Source organism: Myotis davidii, unplaced genomic scaffold (assembly GCF_000327345.1).
Source record: "Myotis davidii unplaced genomic scaffold, ASM32734v1 scaffold447, whole genome shotgun sequence".
NCBI lineage: Eukaryota > Metazoa > Chordata > Mammalia > Chiroptera > Vespertilionidae > Myotis > Myotis davidii.
Window position 1 is genome coordinate 275102 of NW_006297827.1, and position 23339 is coordinate 298440.

Consider the following 23339-nt stretch of genomic DNA (forward strand, 5'->3'; position numbering starts at 1 on the left):
AGAGGAAGGGAGAGGGATAGAGAGTTAGAAACATCGATGAGAGAGAAACATCGATCAGCTGCCTCCTGCACACTCCCTACTGGGGATGTGCACGCAACCAAGGTACATGCCCTTGACCGGAATCGAACCTGGGACCCTTGAGTCCGCAGGCCGACGCTCTATTCACTGAGCCAAACCGGTTAGGGCTTAAGTCCACAGTTTTAAGGAGATTACAGCTGCTGAAAGAAAACTGAGACCCCTTTTAAAGCCTGGCTTCCAATTAAGAACTGTCTGAGATAGGAATTTACAAACTTTGTATCTCAATCAGCACCTCTATGAATTCTTTTATGTAGAACTCTAATATATAATACATAAATCTGAGCTGCTCTGGTTAAGGCTGAAGTAAAGGGAGTCCCCTCACCCTTGAAGTCCACGCATTTGGGAAAAAAGATTCCTTTACTGTACAAGCAGCTTTAAGCCATCTTTGCAGCCCAGAGTGCGAAAACACTAGTTTATGAAAAATGCTTGAAATGATTTCCCCATCTTACGGTTATTACTCGTGTTTACTGCATTTTACCTGCCTATACAGAGAATAGAGAATAAGCTTCTGCAGGTGACAAGCCACCTTTTTAAGACAGGGACAACAGGCACTCAGTAAATGTTAACTAATGACAATGGCCACTGTTATGGATTGAATTGTGTGTTCCCCGAATTCATGGCTGAAATTCAAACCACCAGGACCTCGGAATGAGACATTATGGAACCAGGGCCATGCTGGAGCAAGGTGAACCCTGATCCATGGTGACCTCATAAAAAGGGGAAATGTGGAAACAGATATGCACACAGGGAGACCGTCCTGTGAAGATGGAGACAGAGACTGGGGTGATGCTTCTTTGCCAAGGAATACCAAAGGCGGCCAGAAAATGCCAGAAGCCAGGAGAGAGGCCGGAACCAGATTCTTTCTCAGAGACCTCAGAAGGAACCAACCCTACTGGCTCTTTGATGTTGTACATCTAGCCTCCAGAACTGTGAGACAACAGATTTCTGTGTTTAAGGCACCTGGTTTGTGGTACTTTATTATGGCAACCTGAGCAAACCAATATAGTCATGAAGCCAGGACAGCATCTGTCTTTAGAATCAAACTAAAGGCCATGTCACAGTCTATTTAGATGAAGCTTTTAAGTAAGGGCCAATGCTCTCAGCTTTCTAAATGAGATTAATTCTATTTTTCATTTAACTTTGCTCTCATTCATAATTTCCAATCTAGCATCTGTTTTATCTTTAAAACCACAATGCGGGACCATTTTAAGGACTGTGAGAGTCCCAAGGTTGAACAGCTCTTCATATTTGGGGGTGGGGGGGGGAGAGGCACTCCTCTGGAAATGATGGCGCTCACATTTGACCAGTGTAAATGCTCAAAAATATCACTGGAGTATAAAGAGCTAGGACTGAGGTGGGGGCTGGGGAGAAGGAGCTTTAGGAACAGAAGACCCAATAGAAGATAAAAGTGGAGTTTTGAAGAGGAAAAAGGTCCAGACTGTCATGGAACTGAGACTGAATGAAAAGAATGTATCAAGACAAGTCTGGGTTGCAGCAGGTAAGGGAGAAGAGGACAAAGCTGGGAGAAGGGTTACATGGGTCCCTGTGTTTGTTCCTTGAAGAATATGAATGGACAGCTGCCAATCAGATATACTTGCTATTTCATCCACCCAGATCTTTCTCACTTTTACTTTTATTAGATTTTAACCAGAAAATCACAGATCATCTTGTGACAAACATAAAATTTACTATTGTAAAGCAGGAAACAGGAAAACAACAACTAGTAACTAATAAGAAACAGAAGACTGGGAATTAAATGAGAAACGTGTCCAGCCATTCTGATTGTTCAGGATGTGTAGGAAAGCAGTGTGGTGCTGGCCTGCAGATTAGTTGGAGGGGTAGTAGGCTTTGGTCAGAGGTACCACGGCCCGGAATGGTGATTTCCAAAGGAATGAATCTTCAGTAAACCCCACAAACCAGCATCATCCTTGTGCTAGTGGTGACTGGATGTAGGAAAGGAGTGGTTGTGTTTATACTTGGAATGAAGAGCAATGGGGAAGAACAGTAGGCTATATAAGTCATTGACTGGTAGAAGGAAGTGGTCAACAGAGGAAACCAGGATGGCTGTCCAGAGCAGGAGCACAATGGCCACAATGGCCAGAAGACGCCGTACTCCATGGAGACACCCAGAAGCCAGGGGAGGCCACTGGGTGACCTGTAGTCATATGGGATTGGAGCTTGGGTATTTTGTTTGGGTATTGATGGAAGGGTGCTCTCCAAGGCTAGAGAATGTGGGTGAACAAGATTATTCATACATAATGCAACTTTTATTCAATATGCACTAATATTTGTTACTCTTTATTCCATCATTATCAGATTAACCTGCCTAAAATAGAATTTGTTATGTTATTCTTCTATTTAAAACTACATCAGTCTGAATGTGTCATCTAAAGGTAAAGATGAGCTGAAAATCAACCTCTCATGTCATTTCTTTTTATTGTTGAGTTTCTAAACTACTTTTTGTTTCCTTTTTCTTTTTTTTTTTAATCAAGGATAACTTTTGTTCTCCCCTTCCCTTTCCTCCATGCACCCTGTGTTTCTTATGATGATACCTTCTAAATGGCATTTAGATCATTTTGTCACTTTTGATTTTTGAATTGATAGGCATAATTGTCAATAAGAACCTGAGATCAATGAGAAAGTTAACCTTACTTAACAAAAATGATACAATCTCACTCAAAGCAAATTAACTTTAGGTTCTAGTCGGACTGTGGTTCTTGTGTGGGATGGGGAGGATGATGAATATATGCTTTGGGACAGCTTTCTAAAGCACTAAAATTAGCTGAGGATCCCTGTTACCCACCTTCTTTCCTCCGCCATCCCCCGGAGGAGGTTTCTGTGGGCTTCAGATTGAAATCAGGCCTAGAATTAACTTTTTCCCAGTCAGTCTCATCTACTCACATCCCAGCCCCACCGCTATGATGGCTCACATCAACCCCTTTGCCTTTCTGAATTCCATCTTTCCTTCGAAGGGCAGCCCCAGCTCTACTTTCTCCCAGGAGTTATGTGCCGACTTTCCCAGGCCATAGTAATCCTCCAGGCACTGAATTTTGTGACATTTTGTGCTATTAATTGCACAGTTCAAGGCCTTGGATTGTTAGTTACCTTATGTGTTGGTTTCTACTTTGGATTTTAAACTTCTTGAACCTCTTGAACGCCACAAAAATTTTATTTATACCTCCTTGCCTACACACAGTACTTAGAATAATGCCTCATTTGGTAAATCTTTGTCAGTTTTTAATAATCATTCTCTTTTTGGGTAAATCATGATTAAAATCAATTTAATCAAAGAATGTCCACGACCATTGCCACCTACCTAGCCAGCAAGTCAATGAGTTCAAGTTTTGACATCCCATCAGGAAGCAGCCGGGGAATAGCAGCAACACATGTCCTGAAAAGGTCTATTTTGGGCTTTCTCTCACCCCTAGAATGTGAAAACAAAGTTTAAACATAGTCAATAGTTATGATAAATTTAAAAAATTTGAGCAACTATGTGAACAAAGACTAGAATCCATGCTTTCTGAATCACTGTCTGCTATTTGCTCCATATTATTTTCAATTGTTTATGCCCTTTACAGCTTTTCCAGCTGAGAAAACTAATAAACATTTAAATGTTAGTCAGAGTTATATATCTGAAAAGAAAAATGCTGATACCAATAGCATTCCACCATGCAGCTTGCCATTCAATTGGGATTTGGTCCCTATGGACTGCATTAAAAACACTGAATTTATTGAAATTCCTAAATGCATCAGCATGTAAGAAATACACAATAGTTATTCCTACTTTCAGAATTTAAAAATGGGGCTTTGTACAAGCAATACTATCTCTAACAAGCATGACATCTGGAAGCTTCTCTATTTTTTTCTTCTTTATTAAAGTATTACTTATGGAAGCTTCTCTTCATGAGTTGTGCTTCTCCTCTAGAGCTCCCACTATTTTTTAAAATGAAGTGCTTCAAAAATGTCTTACATCATGTCAAGTAAAATACTGCAATGCATATTGCTCTGCACCCATTTCTGATTTTAAAAATTATTCCAATGGACCTGACCTCTATGAAGATTCCTTCTTTCTTTTTTCTCTCTTTAGAATAAATGTCAACAAGTAATTAATGCCTTCTGCACTATTGTAAAATCTGAGAGAAAAATGTAAATTCTGTAATAAATTGCTTACATTTTTAGTTATTTAAATAACTACCTTTTAATCAGATATTTTATCAAATAAACTTTATAGAAAAGCTTAACTACCCATCAAATTTTTCAAGTAACCCAAGTGACAGCATATTTAAATTCTGATGATTGAGTCTTCTGAGAATAAACATAAAATTGTCACCAAATTAATATAATTATTGGACACAAAATACAATAATGAAAATGCAAAGTAGCATAGTAGTAATTCCTTCTTGGAATAGTAACTGTGGTCTGAATAGAAATGCAACAAGGAGAATTCTCTACATTCTAAAGATGATAACATTTCTTTCTAGCATGCTCTTGTAAGTTTGTTAAGAATGAATACAAAACTGTTTATGTGAAAAATGAAATACTTCTATGTTGATTTCTAAAATACTTTGCTTCTGTGGAAAGTCATGAGACTATTTTCTCTCCTTTTCCATGGTCCTGCATGGTGTGCATGAGGACTGTGGAGAGGAGCTATTGTGTCATGGTTTTCAATTGGCTAAAAAAGAGAACCTTCAAATAATTTCCTCAGTACCTGACAAAGGTAGAGCCCAGGGATTTCTCCCAACTGTTCATATTCAACTCCATGAATCATTTAAATAGTCCTCCTAACTTGCTCACTGGATATTTTAACAGTTGGGATTACTTTTCGTATCTGTCAGAAAACGGATGACCTTGCCTAGCCTGAAGTCCAAGGCTAGTTCTTGCAGGCTTCCAAGCCTAGATTAGAGGTTCTAATTGGTGTAGGATTTCCTTTTACCACTGTAGGCCTTGCTCGCTGAGCTTCTACAGGAAGCATGTGAGCCCCCCAAAACATAATTTTCCTTAACATATATTATTCCTATTATCTGCTAGCATGAACCATGAAAGGGATGGGAAATGGAAATGGCATGACACAGAATGCTTAGTGTTTAAGTTCAAACCTTAAGCAGGACTTGGGAAAGTGGTGGACCAACCTTGAATATTAACTCCAATAATCATTCCCATTAGCGTGGTGTGGACCTCAACACTCTTCTCCTAAACGTGGCAAAGAGTTACTGTCCACTCAGGAATCTGCCTTAGAACCGAGCATGAAAAATATTCCTAGTCCTATTTGGGGGTCTCAAGATGGTTCAATAGGAAAAAGTACAGAATCATCTTGGGAAAAGTTTAAGGTATTGGCTAAAATACAAATGAAAATTTTACATGTACATTTAAATCTGTACCTGTTTATGGTTTTGAATATATTGTTCGGTCCTGACTCTATTTTGTGACATCTTGATTATTAATAAAGTCTTCCTGTAAAGACCTTTCATTTCTTGACTGTTTTAAAAGAGGAAAGAACTCTACACCAGAAGTTTGAAAAGCATTTCATATATCTTCTATATTATAAATTTAAAATTGCTTTAATATATTCAAAAAGTATGTAATAATGATGTTAAAGGTTTATGGACAATCTGGTCATTGTGAGGTAAGAGCCAGAGCTACAGACAATATATTTAATGTTATTATCCTTGGTCAGTTTCAACTCTGCTGTCACTTTGGTTGAAAAGTCTTTATATGATCTTCATCTCATTATACAATAGCATGCATTGTATATACCATATTTTTGTAAAAAATGTATATCTATAGTTGTGCTGACACAGGGAAAGGTCTTGGAGGAATCACACCAAGCCAAGGAATGGTGACAGATTTCAAGTGGAGCTCTGAGGAGGAGGCTTTCATTTTAACTTTATATGATGCTAAATATGTATTTACTAGTAAAATAATTCTGTAATTTTTACTCTTCTTGTTTTATTTTGTCATACTTTGTTTTCAACATGCCACCCTCGTAAAATACACACCAAAAATATAAACTTCCCTATGTAGGTAGCAACCTTCTACTTAACTGTGGTATTTGGAACTGAATATGCTGAGTGACAAAGAAAATTTTCCTAACTATGTATTTTTGGAAATGTATGCCACAGGTGCCAAACATAATTTAATCCACAGTCCAAGAGCAAAATAGAAGCTTTGTTAAAATGTTAAGTTAATGCCCTGGACAGTTTTTCTCAGCGGTTAGAGCATCAGCGTTCAGACTGAAGGGTTGTGAGTTTGATGCCTGGTCAAGGGTATATACCTCGGTTGCAGGTTTGAGCCCCAGGCCTGGTTGGGGCACATGCGGGGGGCAACCAATGGATGTGTCTCTCTCACATTAAAGTCTCTCTCTCTCTCTCTCTCTCTCTCCTTCTCTCTCCGTCTCCTCCCTCCCTTCCACTCTATCTAAAAAAATAAATGGAAAAATATCCTTGGGTGAGGATTTTAAAAAAAAGTTAAGTTAAAACCCAATCCCTAGTTTCTGCCATAATTAATCAAATGTAGCAAATATAAGTTGTATGAGTTTCTTCTGTAGAACTCTGATTCTAAATCTAGATCTTAGATTTTGGCTTAAGAACATTTCATTTCTACATTCAAAGTTAAAAATGCTTTCTTAAAATCCAGCATTTCTATGACATGGTTGAATAGAGACTATTCAGCCGGTTTAAGTCTCTCAGTTCAGGACTATCACCAGAAACTAGTGAATTTCACATTTATAAAGATGGAATGTCTGTAAACTGGTGATCAACCTTGCGAACAAAACACCGCTTCTGAAAAATGGGAAGTACAGCACTGTAATCAAGCTTGGGAGCAAAATGCCATGTCTGAAAAATGTGAACCAATGAATGAGTCTGGGGCTCATTTTCTAACTTACTGGCCTAATGCTACTTCACATACAACCAAAATAGATCAATATCAGGTTTGACCTTATTTTCAGATTTACTCAAATATTACAAAAGTATGTTTTTACAATCTTAACACTTCTTAAAAATCTGATTCAAAGAATGAAAGAATAAAATACAGTTGACCCTTGAACAACATGGGTTTCAACTGTATGGGTCTAATTACACACAGGTTTTTTTTAATAAATATGAACAGTACTGTAAATGTATTTTACCTTCCTTATGATTTTCTTAACAACATGTTCTTTTCCCTAGCTCCCTTTATTGGAATAATACAGTTTATAATACATATACCATACAAATATGAGTTAATCAATTGTTTATGTTATTGGTAAGATATCTGATCAAGAGTAGACTATTAATAATTAAGTTTGGGGGAGAAACAGTTACCCATGGATTTTCAACTGTGCAGGAGTCAGGGCCTCTATTGCCCATGTTGTTCAAGGGTCAGCTACACAGAATAAATGAGAAGAATCTTGGCTGGTGTCCTCCGGTTAATCAACCCTTTGTTGAGACTTAGTCCTCACTGTACTCACGTGATCATGTCCTCAGGTTCTTTGTTTAACATCTGGACGTTAGTTAGCATCATACACCTTCCTACTTCTTTATCAAGGTGCCTTAAAATGCTGTCCACAGCTTTTCGTACTTGAGAATAATATAATGACATGCCTGAAAAAATGCATTACATTTACATCTTTGACTAAATTGTATTTATCCTCTATGTCATTTTTTACTGAAGACTTTCTATGGGTAATGGCTTCTTTGAACAGTCTAATTCAATCTCTTATCTGCAGGATTGTTAGCACGGTGCCCTGCACTTAGTGGTGTTCACCAAATAATCATTTAATTTAGGAATAAATAGGAATTCTAATACTTCAATGGGAAATATTCTTCAGAATAGTTAAAATAAACAAGGAAACAGAAAGTCCTACTTTAGAATTTTTATATTTTTAATTAGTACAAGAAAATTCCCCCTTATTAATGAATGAAGGATAATTCTCACTTGGGGTGAGGATATTCTCTGAAATATATGTGTTGATTTTTAAAAATAAAATAAACAAAATGACTTCACATCATAAATTTTAAAATAAAGGAAATATATATTTTAGCTATATTACTTTACTGGTCTCATTAAATACAGTGTCAGTGTCCTATAGGGATAGACACATATGTATAGCATATGTATTTCAAACATATATTTTATATGTTTCTGTATATAATACAAATGAAAAGTAAATTGCATTGCATTTAAAGTTTATACTTTAATAAAATAAGTATTAATGGTTATTTTTCATGCATTAAATCTTTTTGAACTAATTTAAGCATTGCAGAAAAGATAAATACAAGGTGTCCCCAAAAATGTAAACACTTTAACAGCTGATAGCACAATTTTGAAAATGAAATGTATTCTAATAAATACTGCCTTTATAATTATTCAAAATACGTGTGTACATTTTTTTTGGAACACCCTATATTTATAGCAAAAGATGTCCTCATGTATTTTTGTTAGGCCTTTGAATTCTAGTTACTATCTTAAAAAACTTTGTAGTAGGTTTCTAAATTCAGGTTCTCAGGAAGAAGTAAATATAATCTTAGGATTAAGATTGTTAAATTAGAATGAAAATCTCATATAGGCTAAACCCCTAACATAATCCAGTATGTGTGGTAAAACACAGATTAAACTAATTTTACTAAAAAAAAAAGAAGAAAAAAAACTATAAATATGAACAAATAAATGGATGAATAAAGAAATGTATATGTGGTTGCTTTATAAACAAGATTATCTACCAAAGGACACAGATGTCTTAGAAATCTACTATAAATTATAGATAATCAACATTAGAAGTTTGAAAAGACCACAGATAAGAGTCTAACATTAAAATGGCAAAATGTTTACCAGAAAGTTCCAAAAAGTTTAAAGGGCAGCATAGCTACTTCTATAAAGATTTTTTTTGCCCTGGCCAGATGGCTCAGGTGGTTGGAGCATCCTCCCATGCACCAAAAGGTTGTGGGTTCCACGCCTGGTCAGGGAACATACCTAGGCTGAGAGTTTGATTCCTGGTCAGGGCACATACAGGAGGAAACCATGGATGTTTCTCTCCCAGATGGATATTTCTCTATATACCTCTGTCTTTCCCTTCCTCTCTCTATAAAAAAATAAACATATCCTCAGGTGAGGAAAATAAAACATATATTTTTTCAAAGTGTATCACTAAGGGTAAATATTTTGTATCCATTTAAAGCCTTAATAAGTCCCATATCTAACACATCTTTGAAACCCACCTATCATTTTGGCCTCCTCTTCAGTGAGTGTTTTACTCAAATATGTTTTCTTCACTCTCAACGTGTTTCCTGATGGGAGGACAGCGCCTGTAACGGGCATGGGTGGTTCACCGTCTTTCTGCTGTAAGCTATCAGCTATGACCAAGAAGGCCCTTAAACCGATGTTCATTCTCTGTAAGAGACAGTGGATTTGTGATACAAAGAAATACCCAATTATTGTGGTGCAATTAAGCCATCAGTTTTGTAGGGCAGTTAAGTGTGGCTTGCCATCTAGATTAGTGTGGGAAAGTAATTGAAAAAGTACAAGAGTTTATGCCAAACCTATGAAAATAAAATACAGTTTCTGCTACTATTTGTTATAATGTCACAAAAAACAAGCAGGAAATTTTTCAAGTCTTGGAGGGCACGTTTGAGATGGTCATTCTCATTCTGTTTGGGGGACCCTCGGTATACCTCACAGAGGTGAGCAGTCATCCTCCAGGCCAGCTGCCACTAAGGTAAACTAAGCAAACCAAAGGCTCTATGTCTCCTTGAAGGAGAGATGCAACATGTATGAATTCACACAGACCAAGTAAAAGAGAATTTCCACATGAGAATGACAAAACAAAAATCACCTGCTTGGAACTGCAGGTGGTTGACTTTGGATTCAAAAGGCTGGCAAGTTGGAAAATAAATTTTAAAAACTCAATGCCACAGAACCTGTTACTGATAAACACACATGAGCTTATAAGAAGAAACACCACCAATTCCATTTCTAGGAATTTATCTGAAGACACCTGAAACATTAATTTGAAAGAATATATGCATCCTTATGTTCATTTCAGCTTTATATACAGTAGCTAAGATTTGGAAGCAGCCCAGGTGTCTGGTAGATGAAGGAATAAAAAAGCTATGGTACATTTATACATGGAATACTACTCAGTTGCAAAAAAGAAAGAAATTTTACCCATTGCAATAGCATGGATGGTTCTGGAGAGCATTACGCTAAGTGAAATAAGCCAGTCAGAGAAAGACAAGTACCATGTGATTTCACTCATATGTGGAATCTAATGAACAAAATGTACTAACATGGCCCTAACTGGTTTGGCTTGGTGGGTAGAGCATCGGCCTGTGGACTGAAAGGTCCCACCCAGGTTCGATTCCAGCCAAGGGCATGTACCTTGGTTGTGGGCACATCCCCAGTAGGAGGTGTGCAGGAGGCAGCTGATCGAAGTTTCTCTCTCATTGATGTTTCTAACTCTCTATCCCTCTCCCTTCTGCTCTGTGAAAAACCATTACAATATATTTTAAAAAATGTACTAACATGGATTGGTAAAATCAACATCATTAAAATGTCCATACTACCCAAGGCAATCCATAGATTCAATGTAATCCCTATTAAAATACCAACAGCATATTTCACAGATCTAGAACAAATACTCCAAACATTTATATGGAACCCCAAAAGACCCTGGATAGTCATAGCAATCATGAGAAAGAAGAAAAAAGTTGGAGAAATTACAATACCAGATTTATTACAAAGCCAGCATAATCAAAACAGCCTGGTACTGGCACAAGAACAGGCATATAGATCAATGGAACAGAACAGAGACCCCCAAAACCATTCCAAGCCATTATGCTCAATTAATATTTGACAAAGGGCAACGGCATATTAGTACTAGTATAGTGGTGTCAAGATAGTCTCTTCAATAAATGTTACTGGGAAAATTGTACAGATACATGCAAAAAATGAAACTAGACCACCAACTTACACCATACACAAGAATAAACCCAAAATGGATAAAAGACTTAAATGTAAGTTGTGAAACCATAAAAATCCTAGAAGAAAACATAGGCAGCAAAATCTCAGACAGCTCTCGTGGCAGTATGTTTATGGATACATCTCCTAGGCAGGGGTGGGCAAACTTTTTGACTCGAGGGCCACAATGGGTTCTTAAACTAGACCGGAGGGCTGGAACAAAACCATGGATGGAGTGTTTGTGTGAACTAATATAAATTCAAAGTAAACATCATTACATAAAAGGGTACGGTCTTTTTTTTCAATAGTTTTATTCATTTCAAATGGGCTGGCCCGCGGGCCGTATTCATTTCAAACGGGCTGGATCCGGCCCGCGGGCCGTAGTTTGCCCATGGCTGTTAGGGCAAAGGAAACTAAGGAGAAAATAAACAAATGAGACTACATCAAAATAAAAAACTTCTGCACAGCAAAAGAAACCATAAACAAAACGAAAAGGGAGCCCATTGCATGGGAGAACATATTTGACAATGATAGAGCTGATAAAGGGTTAATACCCCAAATATATAAGGAACTCATACCACTTAACAGAAGAAAGACAAACAATCCAATTAAAAAATGGGCAAAGGACCTAAATAGACACTTCCTCAAAGAGGACATACAGATGGCCAAGAGACATATGAAAAAATGCTTCAAGTCACTGATCATTAGAGAGATGCAAATTAAAATGACAATGAGGTATCACCTCACACCTATTCATTTGCTATCATCAACAAATCAATAAATGGTAAGTACTGGCAAGAATGTGGAGCAAAGGGAACCCAAGTACACTGCTGGTAGGAACGTTGACTGGTGCAGCCATTATGGAAAACGGTATGGAGTTTCCTCAAAAAATTAAACATGGAACTTCCATTTGATCCAGTGACCCCACTTCTAGGAATATATCCTAAGAAATCTGAACTATCAATCAGAAAGAATGTGTGTACCCCTGTGTTCATAGCATCATAATTTACAATAGCTAAAATCTGGAAACAGCCCAAGTGCCCATCAGTAGATGAGTGGATAAAAAAGCTGTGATACATTTATACCAGGGAATATTATGCAGCAGTAAAAAAAGAAGAATCTCTTATCCTTTGAGACAGCACGGAGGGATCTGGAGAGTATCATGCTGAGTGAAATAAGTCAGTCAGAGAAAGAGAAGTATCACATGGTCTCACTCAGATGTGGAATCTAAGTAACAAAATATACTGATGAACAGAGTGGATCCAGCGTCATGGAAGCATAAAACAGAGTGTGGAATCTCAGAGGGATGAGGGCCTGGGATGGGGGGCGGGGGCGGGCTGGAGTGGGTCAATGGGGAGAAAAAGGGGACATATGTAATATTTTCAAACAATAAAGGATTATTTTTTAAAAAGAACAACAACAAAAAACACACAAAATGAACAAACAAAACAGAGACATACTCAGAGCCAGAGAGCAGGCTGACAGCTGTTGCGGGAGTGGCTGGGGTTGGGTGTGGGGGGATTGAGCAAAAAAGAAAAAAAAGAGTAGAACTCATGGATAGGGTAATGCTTGATGAGCAGAGGGTGGGGAAAGGTTTAGGGAGGATAAATGGTGATGGAAGGAGACCTGACTTGGGGTGGTGAACACACAATACAATGTACAGGTGATGTGCTGTAGAACTGTGCACCTGAAACCTGTATATATTTGTTAACCAGTGTCATCCTAATAAATCCAATAAAAATGAATTTTAAAAAAGGAAGGTTGCCCTAACTGGTTTGCCTCAGTGGATAGAGCATCAGTCTGTGGACTGAGGGGTCCCAGGTTCCATTCCGGTCAAGGGCAAGTACCTTGGTTGCGGGCACATCGTCAGTGGGAGGTGTGCAGGAGGCAGCTGATCAATGTTTCTCTCTCATCGATGTTTCTAACTCTCTATCCCTCTCCCTTCCTCTCTCCAGTAAGTGAAAGCTATGAAGATAAGTTGATGATTGTGTGTGTGTCTTTTCCTTATTTTTAGTGTGTGTGTTGTGTGTGTGTGTGTGTATTTTAAAGGAAGGCCTTCTGGGTCAGAGTGTTGTCTTTCTTGGGCTCAGGTAAGGCATAGTAACAGCTCTAGAGGATCAGTCAGTAAGACACTCCCACTACAATAATCTTAAAAGGTCAGAAGGTACTAGAACATCAGTACTTCCTTATACAACCATGTATAAAACACTTATTCTCATATTTGCAAACCACATGAAGTAATAAGTTCCCAAAATTGACTACTTCCTACAGCAGAAAATTATTAGCACTAAGAATGATAATCTATATACAATTTATTGAGTCCCTAAAATGTATCCAGAACTCTCATCTTTAAAACAGTCATGGACGGAAGGCATGATTACTCCCATGTTTTCAGGTGAGGAAACTGAGACTACCTAATTAGTAGGTGGGAAGCTATACATTCAAGTCAGGTTGCCCAAATCACCTATTCTGTGGTACAGGCTTACATTTCATAACATTAAGTAATACTGACTCCTCTTCATTTTAACTATTTATCCAAGCTTCAACGTGTAATAATAGTCCACCCAGGATTTGGTGAATGTTTCTCTGGCTCATTTATACCCAATCAAATGTGTACTTTATGATTTTATGGCCTTCAATAATACTCTCTCTCTCTGTTTTATAGAATGATAGAGTATTAACTTTAAAATATTTAAGCATAAAGGGACCTGGAGAGTATTGATATAAGACAGTCAGAGAAAGACAAGTATCACATGATCTCACTTATATGTGGAATCTAAAGAACAAAATAAACTGATGAATAGATCCAGAGACACTGAAGCATGAAACAAGACTAACGAATTTCAGAGGGAAGGTGGGGGGCAGGAAGAGATTAATCAAAGAGCTTATATGCATATATGCATAGCCCATGGACTAACAATAGTGAGGTGAAGGCCTGGGGAGGGGGAAAGAAAGGGGTGGAAGGAGTGAATGGTGAAGAAAAGGGGACATCTGTAATACTTCAAAAAATAAAGATGAATTTTTAAAAAGTCTATTAATTCCCTCATGTATTTTAGTAGTCCTTTCATGAAATGTTTTCTAGGCTCATGCATTTTTTGAGTTTTGAGAAATATCTATCTATTTATGTATCTATCTATCTATCTATCTATCTATCTATCATCTATCACATATATCAGGTAACTGCCATCACAGTCAAGATATAAAATATTTCCATCATTCCAAAAAAATCCCTTGTTCCTCTTTCTAGTCAGTCCTCTACTTCAACCCCAGAACCTACAACCCTTTGTCTAATTTTTACCTATAGTTTTGCCTTTTCCATGTGATATAAATGGAATCAAACCATATATATAGCCTTTTGTGTCTTGCTTCTTTCACTTTGCATAATGCTTTTGAGATGTTGCAATATCAGTAGTTTGTTCCTTTTTATTGAAGAGTTTTCCATTATATCGATGCTTCATAATTTGTTTGGCCATTTACCAGTGGCTGAACATGAGCTGCTTTCCTACTTTTAGTGATTATAAATACAGCTGATATAAATATCCATATAAACCTTTTGAATTTAATTTCCTGAGGTGGAAATGTTGGATCATATGGTACATGTATGTTTAATCTTATAAGAAATTGCCAAGCTGTTTTCTAAAGTGGTTGTACCTTTTTTGCATTATCATAAAAACACTGCGAGGTTGCAGTTGCTCTGTAATCTTCTTAGCACCTTGCACTTTAGTTTCCCTTGCTTTTCCCTAATGATTAATGATGTTGAACATCTTTTCATGAACTTATTTGTCATTTCTACCTCTCTTTTTGGTTAAGAGGCTGTTCATTTTTCCCATTTAAAAAAACTGGGTGTTTTTGTTGTTGTTGTTGAATTGTGAGAGTTCTTTATAAATTTTGGATAGAAGTGCTTTATCAGATATGTTTTGCAAACGTTTTCTCCCAGTCTGACTCTACATTTTATTAAGAGTGTCTTTTAAAGTGCAGACATTTTTTTTTATTTTTGTGATGTTCAATTTTTATCAACATTTCTTTTGTAACTTATGTTTTATTATGTCCTGAGAAAATTTTTGCTCACCCAAAGTTCACAAAGATCTTATTTTTTTTTCTGGAAATTTTATAATGTATTTTACATAGGTTTATATTTACTTTTAAGTTAATTTTTGCTTACAGTGAAAATTATGGGACAAAGTTTATTATTTTCAAGTGGATATCCAGTTGTTCAGCACCATTTATTGGAGAGACTATCCTTTATCCACTGAGATAACTTGGAACCCTTGTTGAAAATCAATTGACCATATAAGTGTGGGTATGTTTTTGGATTTTTTATTCTGTTTCATTGGTCTTTATATTCATCCTTCCTCCAATACTACCACTGTAGCTTTATAGTAAATTCTGAAATCAGGACATGCCAGTCCTCCAATTTCATTATTTTTCAAAATTATGTTGGTTATGCTAGTTCCTTATACTTTCCATGTACATTTTAGAATCAGCTTATTTATTTCTATAGAAAAAGCAGGATTATTATTGGAATTATGGTTTAATTAGATTAATTTGGGAATAAATAACCTTGTATAATCTTAAATCTCTGAATTTACAAACAGTATTTCTCTTCCTTTATTTATTTTTTATTTCTCTCAATTTTTTTTTAGTTTTCAGTATATAAATCTTGCACATATTTTGTTAGCTTTATTGCTAAATATTTTGTTTTCATTGGTATTATAAATTGTTCAATTTCCAATAGTTTATTCTGAAAATATAGAAATACATTAATTTTATATATTTATCTTATATCCTACAAACTTTCTAAAATAATTTATTAGTTCTAGTAGGTTTTCTGTAGGTTCTTTGGTATTTTCTATAGAGGTAACCATATTGTCAGTGAGTAAAGACAGTTTTATTTATTCCTTTCTAATCTATATGCTTTTAGTTCTTTTTGCCACTGGCATTTTTTAGATCAAAACAAAAATGAGAGAAATGGATGATCAAGAAACTCTTCTCACAGATGTGTAAATTCTTATGATGATGAGGGTGCCTGTAGAAGTCCATTAGGATTGAACTAAGATGAACACTTACCTGGAAATCACCTAACTGCTGAGTGTGGAGCAATACTGATCTGCAGTGAGATAAACCTTTAGATCTGTTCCACAAGCTACTTCCAAAACATATATAAAACACAATCTGGCCCGGAGGGAAAAATGGTGGCTGAATAGGCAGACGTATACGGAGACTTATCTGGAGCAGATGGAATGAGCACCTAAATTGAATAACATCCATCTGGAATTGGTGAAGTAGACACAGCTGGTGAGGCAATTCTCAGCCGAGAAGGGCAGAAACGCCTAGAGAACGGTAGGATCAGAAATCTGAGCTTGAGAGAGACGTGAGACCACTGGACTGAGAGGGTCAGAAGAAAGCTGCATGGCACCAAGTCTGCATCCCTTGGGAACAGGCATAACATCCAACTGTGGAAAGGAAGTCCACAGGGCTGCTGGCAGCAGGGGCTTCTAGATCTAAGTCCTTAGCCATGAGAGGCTGAGCCCAGAAAGGCAACAAGCCACAGTGCCGGGGGAGAGAAACTCACAGTCATGCAGTTGTTTTGCCTCTGTTTTATCTTTACTTTTATTTGCTAAACCCAGCTCATAGGATCTTTCAAATACAAACTCACCCATGGCTGCGGAATAGGTGGAGGTGCAGATTTGTGGAGTCTGGGGAGAGGCTGTGGAGGAGAACAGGACAGGGAGAGGTGACCAGGAATCCATCACTGAGATATTCCTGACCCTCTAAACCAGTGGTTCTCAACCTTGGCTGCACATTAGAATCACCTGGGAATCTTTTTAAAATCCTGATTTCTGGGCCTCACCCTCTGGAAATTCTGTTTCTTTGTTATGGGGCGGGGACACAACATTAGTAACAAAGAAACAGAATTTCTGGAGGATGAGGCCCAGAAATCAGGATTTTAAAGATTCCCAGGTGATTCTAATGTGCAGCCAAGGTTGAGAACCACTGCTCTAAACCTATACAGCCATTTTTCTCCTGAAGAGCCAGCCCTTCCCAGCAGCCTCATGACAGCTAATACAGCCACACCCAGACTGCACCCTGAGCTGTACAAAGGAAACAGGCTCTGAATAGCCTCAAAGAGCCCTCAGGGACTGGGTTGAAAAGGGGTGTTCAGTCCTGAAAAGCTATACAGCACTACCCCCACCTAAAGCCCTATCGGAAAGACACTTGAGAGATTAAGATTGACAGCAGGCAGACAGGCTAAGTGGGCAGATTAGTCCCACCTGCTTGCAGCCAAGGCTGTGGAGAGAGGCCCAAACAAAGGAGCAATGGATTACTTGGAACTGTAACACGGTGCTGACTACCTAACAGGAAACTGAGAAGTGGCAGACAAAACAGAAGAGTTGGGGTCTTAAACCAGACCCCATGGGGAATTAAAACTCAGCTGAAGTGAATGACATTTCACTTTTTTATTTTTTTTCCTGGTTTAATAAGGACGTGTTTATTTTGAGAAAAAAAGGTCCCAAACATCAGGCTGTTCACAAAAATAACCCACAGTATCAACTTTAGAAAACAAATCTTAAAACTATTACACTAATTATTTACCTAGAGGATGCATTTGACATGCCAACTCTCATTCACAAAAATACATTGTTACATTTGTGTTGAACAGCCCCACATAGCACTCTTATATGGGGTATAAAACATACCTCTAACTCAAAGCTGCTCTCAGGTGCTACTCAACTAATGCGATTGCCTTTGCAGTTAGGGAAGCAACTACTGAACTCATATATGAATGAAAAGAACTGTGCGCCCTGCATAACAAGAGATTATTTTGGAGACAGTTGATAAAAACCATACATCCTTTTTATTGTTAAGTCATAAAGAGGTATCAAAATTAAAAGCGAAAATTACAGGGTTAAGACTTAACTACTAGGAGCATCAAAGGAAGTGAAAATGGGACTAGGCGCAGGGCAATATGAATTAATGAACATGGGAGGGACGAGATGGGGAGAACAGTGAGCATGTGCTGAAGGTACTAGGGAGAGGATCTGGTGAAAATTTTGATTTTGTTTTATCTGGGTCAATTCCTTCTTAATGGCCTGAAGGTCATCTCCTTTCAACTTTGCAGTCTTGGAAGAAGATCCTCGTTGTCCACTCTTAGAATTGAAGCCACTTTTGCCCCTTCGTGATGTGTTTCCTGATACACATTGGCATTTTGAGGGCACTACAGCCTGAGCAATAGGAGGAGGAGGAGGAACACGTGCTGGGTAACTGTACATCTTTTTTATTTTTTATTAAAATTTTTTTTTTCATTTTTTATTCTTTTTCTTCATTCTAGTTTTATTTTTTTAATTGTTATTTTATTTTTTTAAATTTTCCCCACCCTTTTCTTCCTCAGTTCTCCCTCTTTCATCCTGTTTTCCCTTCTCCTGTTCCTACTTTAGTTTTTCTCTTTCCTTTCTTTTTACCCTTTGTTAAAAATTGATCTTCTTTGTCTGCTTTACTGATGTGTAATTATTATCATAGTCTCTGTTGGCTTACTCATATATCTAATTTTCTCTCCCCTGCTCCAAGTCCACACAACCTTCTCCTTTCTCTTTCTTTGCTAGTTAATTTTTTATGCTTGTTTTTCCTCTCCTCTCTTGCTCTCCTCTTATCCTAATTGCTTAATTAGTTTCATTCAATAAACTCAAACCTACCTGCTCTCTCTTCTATTCTCTTTTTCAAAATATGGATGAATTAATAAATTTAAAAAATGTATACACTTTGTTGTTTTATTTTTTTAACATTTTTTTTCTTTTCTTCTTATCCACTTATTTGCTTTCTACCTCCTCTATACTGAACTGTTGTCCTTCCCATATTCATTCAATTCCTTGACCTTACTTTCTTTTTTTTAAAATATATCTTATTGATTTTTTACAGAGAGGAAGAGAGAGGGACAGTTAGAAACATCGATGATGAGAGAGAAACATGGATCAGCTGCCTCCTGCATGCCCCTTGCTGGGGATGTGCCTGCAACCAAGGTACATGGCCTTGACTGGAATCGAACCTGGGACCCTTCAGTCTGCAGGCTGAAGCTCTATCCACTAAGCCAAACCGGTTAGGGCATCCTTGACCTTACTTTCTGTATATAAGCTCTGACTCTACAGATTCTGTCTCCCCTTTTTTGGGGTGTTTGTTGTTTGCATTTTTTTGGTTTATCAGTTATGTGGTGTTTTCTCCCCATATATATTTTTTCTTCTTCTTCTTTTCTCTCTTACCTTTTTTTTTCTTTTCTCAAGATCATTTTTGCTCTTTTCTCTCTCCTAATTTTCTTTTCTCTGGTGGTCACTTTTATTAGGGTTATCAGTGTCGTGAGTACATTTGTGTTTTGTTCCCTCTGTGTTGTGTCTTGTCGACTTGTATTTTGTCCTGTTCAGTCAACATGGTAGAGAGCAAGCCACATAACCAGACACCCTGAGAAGAGACTCCATCCACGAATGTGACAATAACACTGAAGACCCAACTACACCACGAGATCCCAAATATCCCAAGTAGGGGCCATCCCTAGAATAACCAACCCAGAAGACTGGAGAGACTGCACCTCTGGGCCCACAAAACATCTACTATATAAGATAAACTCAAAAAGTCTGGGTGGCATAGCAGTTTGATACATAGAAACAATCACAAAGGAACAGCAAAAATGGGGAGACAAAAAGAACAACCCCCATATGAAAGAAAAGGAGGAATCACCTGAAGAGGAAAAAAATGAAATGGAGGCAAGCAAGTTTTTCAGAGAAAGAATTCAGAGCAATGGTTATAAGGATGCTTTAAAGGATGGAAGACAAATTCAACAACATGTGTAAGAATCAAGAGGAAATGAAGAATGACATAGCTGCAATAATGAACACAATGGAAAGTTTCAATAGTAGACTAGAAGAAGCTGAGGACCGCATCAGCGAGTTAAAAGACAAGGTAGAAAAAAAACACACACACACAAGCAGAGGAGCAACTGAAAAAAAAACTTAAAAAGCAGGAGGAGAGCTCAAGGGAGCTTTGAGACAACATGAAACAAAACAACATCTGCATAATAAGGCTACTAGAAGGAGAGGAGGCTGAGCAAGGAATAGAAAACCTGTTTGAAGAAATAATGACAGAAAATTTCCCTGATTTGAGGAAGAAAAGTCACACCAGTCCAAGAAGCACAAAAAATCCCAAACAAGATGAACCCAAAAAGACAGACACCAAGATACATTGTAATCAAATTGGCAAAAATCAACCACAAAGTAAGATTCTTAAAGGCAGCCACAGAGAGACAGAAAGGCACCTACAAGGGATCTCCCATTAAACTGTTAACTGATTTCTTAACAGAAACACATTAGGCCAAAAGGGAATGGAATTGAATATACAAAGTGATGCAAAGCAAGGGACTGAATTCAAGACTACTCTGTCCAGCAAGGCTATCATTCAAAATTGAAGGGGGAAATCAGGAGCTTCGCAGACAACAAACTGCTAAGGGAGTTTATTACCACCAAGCCACCAATGCAAGAAATGCTAAAGGGACTGCTGTAAAAAGAAGAAATAGAAAGGAAAGAAGGGCACAGGCATAAAGAATAAAAATGGCGACAAACAAGTACCTATCAATAATAACCTTAAGTGTAAATAGATGAAATGCCCCAATCAAAAGACATAGGGTAGCTGAGTGGATAATAAAACATGACCCATATATCTGCTGTCTACAAGAGACACACCTTAGAACAAAGGACTCACACAGACTGATAGTGAAGGGAACAATTTTTCAGGCAAGTGGAAATGAAGAAAAAGCTTCAGTAGCAATACTTATACCTGACAAAATAGACCTCAAAGTGAAGGCTGTAACAAGAAATAAGGAGGGCCACTTCATAATACTAAAGGGATCGATACAACAAATGATATAACTCTGGTAAACATATATGAACCCAGTTTAGGAGCACACAATACATAAAAAAAACTTCATGAAGGGAGAGATTGATAGCAATACAATCCCTATTGACACCACTGGATGAATCCTCTAAACAAAAAAAAAAAATCAGCAAAGAAACAGCAATCGTACATGACTCACTAGAGCATATGGACCTACCATATTTTTCCATGTATAAGATACTATTTCTTTTTAAAATCATTAGACTGAAAATCAAGGGGCATCTTATACAGCTGAGTTGGGAGTCACACAGGTGCGAAGCTGCCCATATCTTTTCAATCAGGTTTCCTCCAATAATGAGCCTTATTGTTACTGATGTCTACTGATGCTGTAATTGGAGGTGGAGGTGGAGAGTGAGCAGATGCAACAGGGACTGGAGCATTCAGAGCCCATAATGATGTCAAAAAATAAAAGATAAATACCTCATACAGCCAACCTACAACCCACATCATACTCAATGGTAAGCAATTGTCTTATTCTGCAAAATTCAAACTGAATGTAATCAGCTATGCAAAAGCATGGAAATAGAGCTGGAGAGAGACAGTTTGGACCACCTCCCACTGAGTGCATGATCAGACAGTGGAGAAAACAGGAAGAACAACTCCTTAAGATGCCAAAAAAGAAGAAGGCCTTAAGAGGAAAAGCAGCAAAATGGGCAAACTTAGAGCAGAGGCTTAAGACTTGGATTATGGAGGAGCACCAAAGTGGCTTTTGTGTGACAACCAAGGTCATTCAATATCAGGCAAGAATGTTTTCCAACTAAATGAACATTATTGATTTTACAGGAAGGACAAAATGGTGCTTCAATTTCATGAGGAGACAAGGGTTGGCCATGAGAACATGAACAAAGTTAGCTCAAAAAATACCACCAGTTTATGAAGATGATCTCACATATATAGACAGTGACTTAGAAGACAGCAGTGATACAATAGAAGTTGAAGAAATTGATATTTGTGGAACTAATAGTGCTGACGAAGAGAGCAGTTATGCAACAGAGGCTAAATAAAGTGATATGCTGCATAATATCATAGTACTGGTATGTAAACATTTCTTGCAGTAATGACTAAACAAAAGTGTGTTCTATTTCATATTTAAAATATTGATTTCTTAATTTGGGGTTGAAAAAGGAGGGGGGCATCTTATACATGCAAAAATATTTTAATTGACAGCTTTAGAATATTTCATCCCAAAGTTATAGAATATACATTCTTCTAAAGTGCACATAGGACATTTTCAAAAATAGACCACATATTAGGACACAGGCAAAGTCTCTTCAAATTCAAGAAGATGGAAGTCATGTCAAGCATCTCCTCAGATCACAATGTCATAAAATTAGAAATCAACTACAATAAAAACAATTTTAAAAAATCAAACAATTGGAGGCTAAATAGCATGCTATTAAACAATGATTAGGTTACCAAGGAGATCAAAGAAGAAATAAAAAGCATCCTGGAAACAAATGGCAATGAAAACACAACAATCCAAAATCTATGGGATACAGTGAAAGCAGTCCTGAGAGGAAAGTTCATAGCATTACAGGTCTACCTCAGAAAACAAGAAAAAACGGTCATAAATTATTTAACCCTACCACTTAAAGAACTAGGAAGAAAGCAACAAGAAAAGCCCAGAGTAAGCAGAAAGAAGGAAATAATAAAGATCAGAGTGGAAATAAATGACATAGAGACAAAAACAAACAAACAAAAAATCCAACAACAATAATACAAAAGATCAATAAAACCAAGAGCTGGTTCTTGTAAAGAACAAATGAATTTCCTCTCCAAAAAAACAAAACAAGATACCCAGTAGGGAGTATGCAGGAGGCAGCTGATCAATGTTTCTCTCTCATCGATGTTTCTAACTCTTTATCCCTCTCCCTTTCTCTCTGTAAAAAATCAATAAAATACATATTTTTAAAAATTACAGGATTTTGGAGTCCGGAAGATGGCAGCGATATAGGCAGATGCTCCCAGGTTGTGCCCTGGAGCAAATGGAGTGAGCAGCTGAAACTAATAACACCCACCCCGAATTGGCGAAATTGCTCAGCTGGTGAGATGGTTTGCAGCCGGGAAGGGCAGAACTCCCCTGGAAAGGTTAAAAAAAAACACAAAAACCCAGGGATTTGGGCAGGAAAGTTTGCCAGACCTTTGAGCCCAGAGGGTCGGAGGGAGACCGCGTGGCAGACAGCCGCGTACCTTGGGACAGGCACAGCCCCTGACTGGGGAAAGGAGATCCGCGGGATTCCTGGCGCCGCCGGGGGATTTGAGAGCTGGGTTCTGTGATCACGGAGGACTGAGCCTAAAGGGGGCAACCTGAGGAGCTGACCTGGCTATGCAGTGCCCCTAATTGAAGAGTTTACAGAAACCAAGCCTTCCCCGTTTCCGTGGCCGGCGTTTGTTTG

The 23339-nt window shown here is 37.7% G+C and overlaps 1 protein-coding gene across 1 annotated transcript in view; it reads right to left on the minus strand.

Annotated features, from left to right (window-relative positions):
• FRY (FRY microtubule binding protein) overlaps positions 1-23339 on the minus strand; it is a 409004-nt gene that overhangs the window by 207086 nt on the left and 178579 nt on the right. The window contains exons 15-17 of the mRNA XM_015570438.1: positions 9273-9444; positions 7526-7658; positions 3395-3502 (exon numbers count right to left, since the gene is read on the minus strand). Of these exons, the coding sequence (XP_015425924.1) occupies positions 3395-3502; positions 7526-7658; positions 9273-9444 (413 nt within the window). The remainder of the gene's footprint in view (positions 1-3394; positions 3503-7525; positions 7659-9272; positions 9445-23339) is intronic.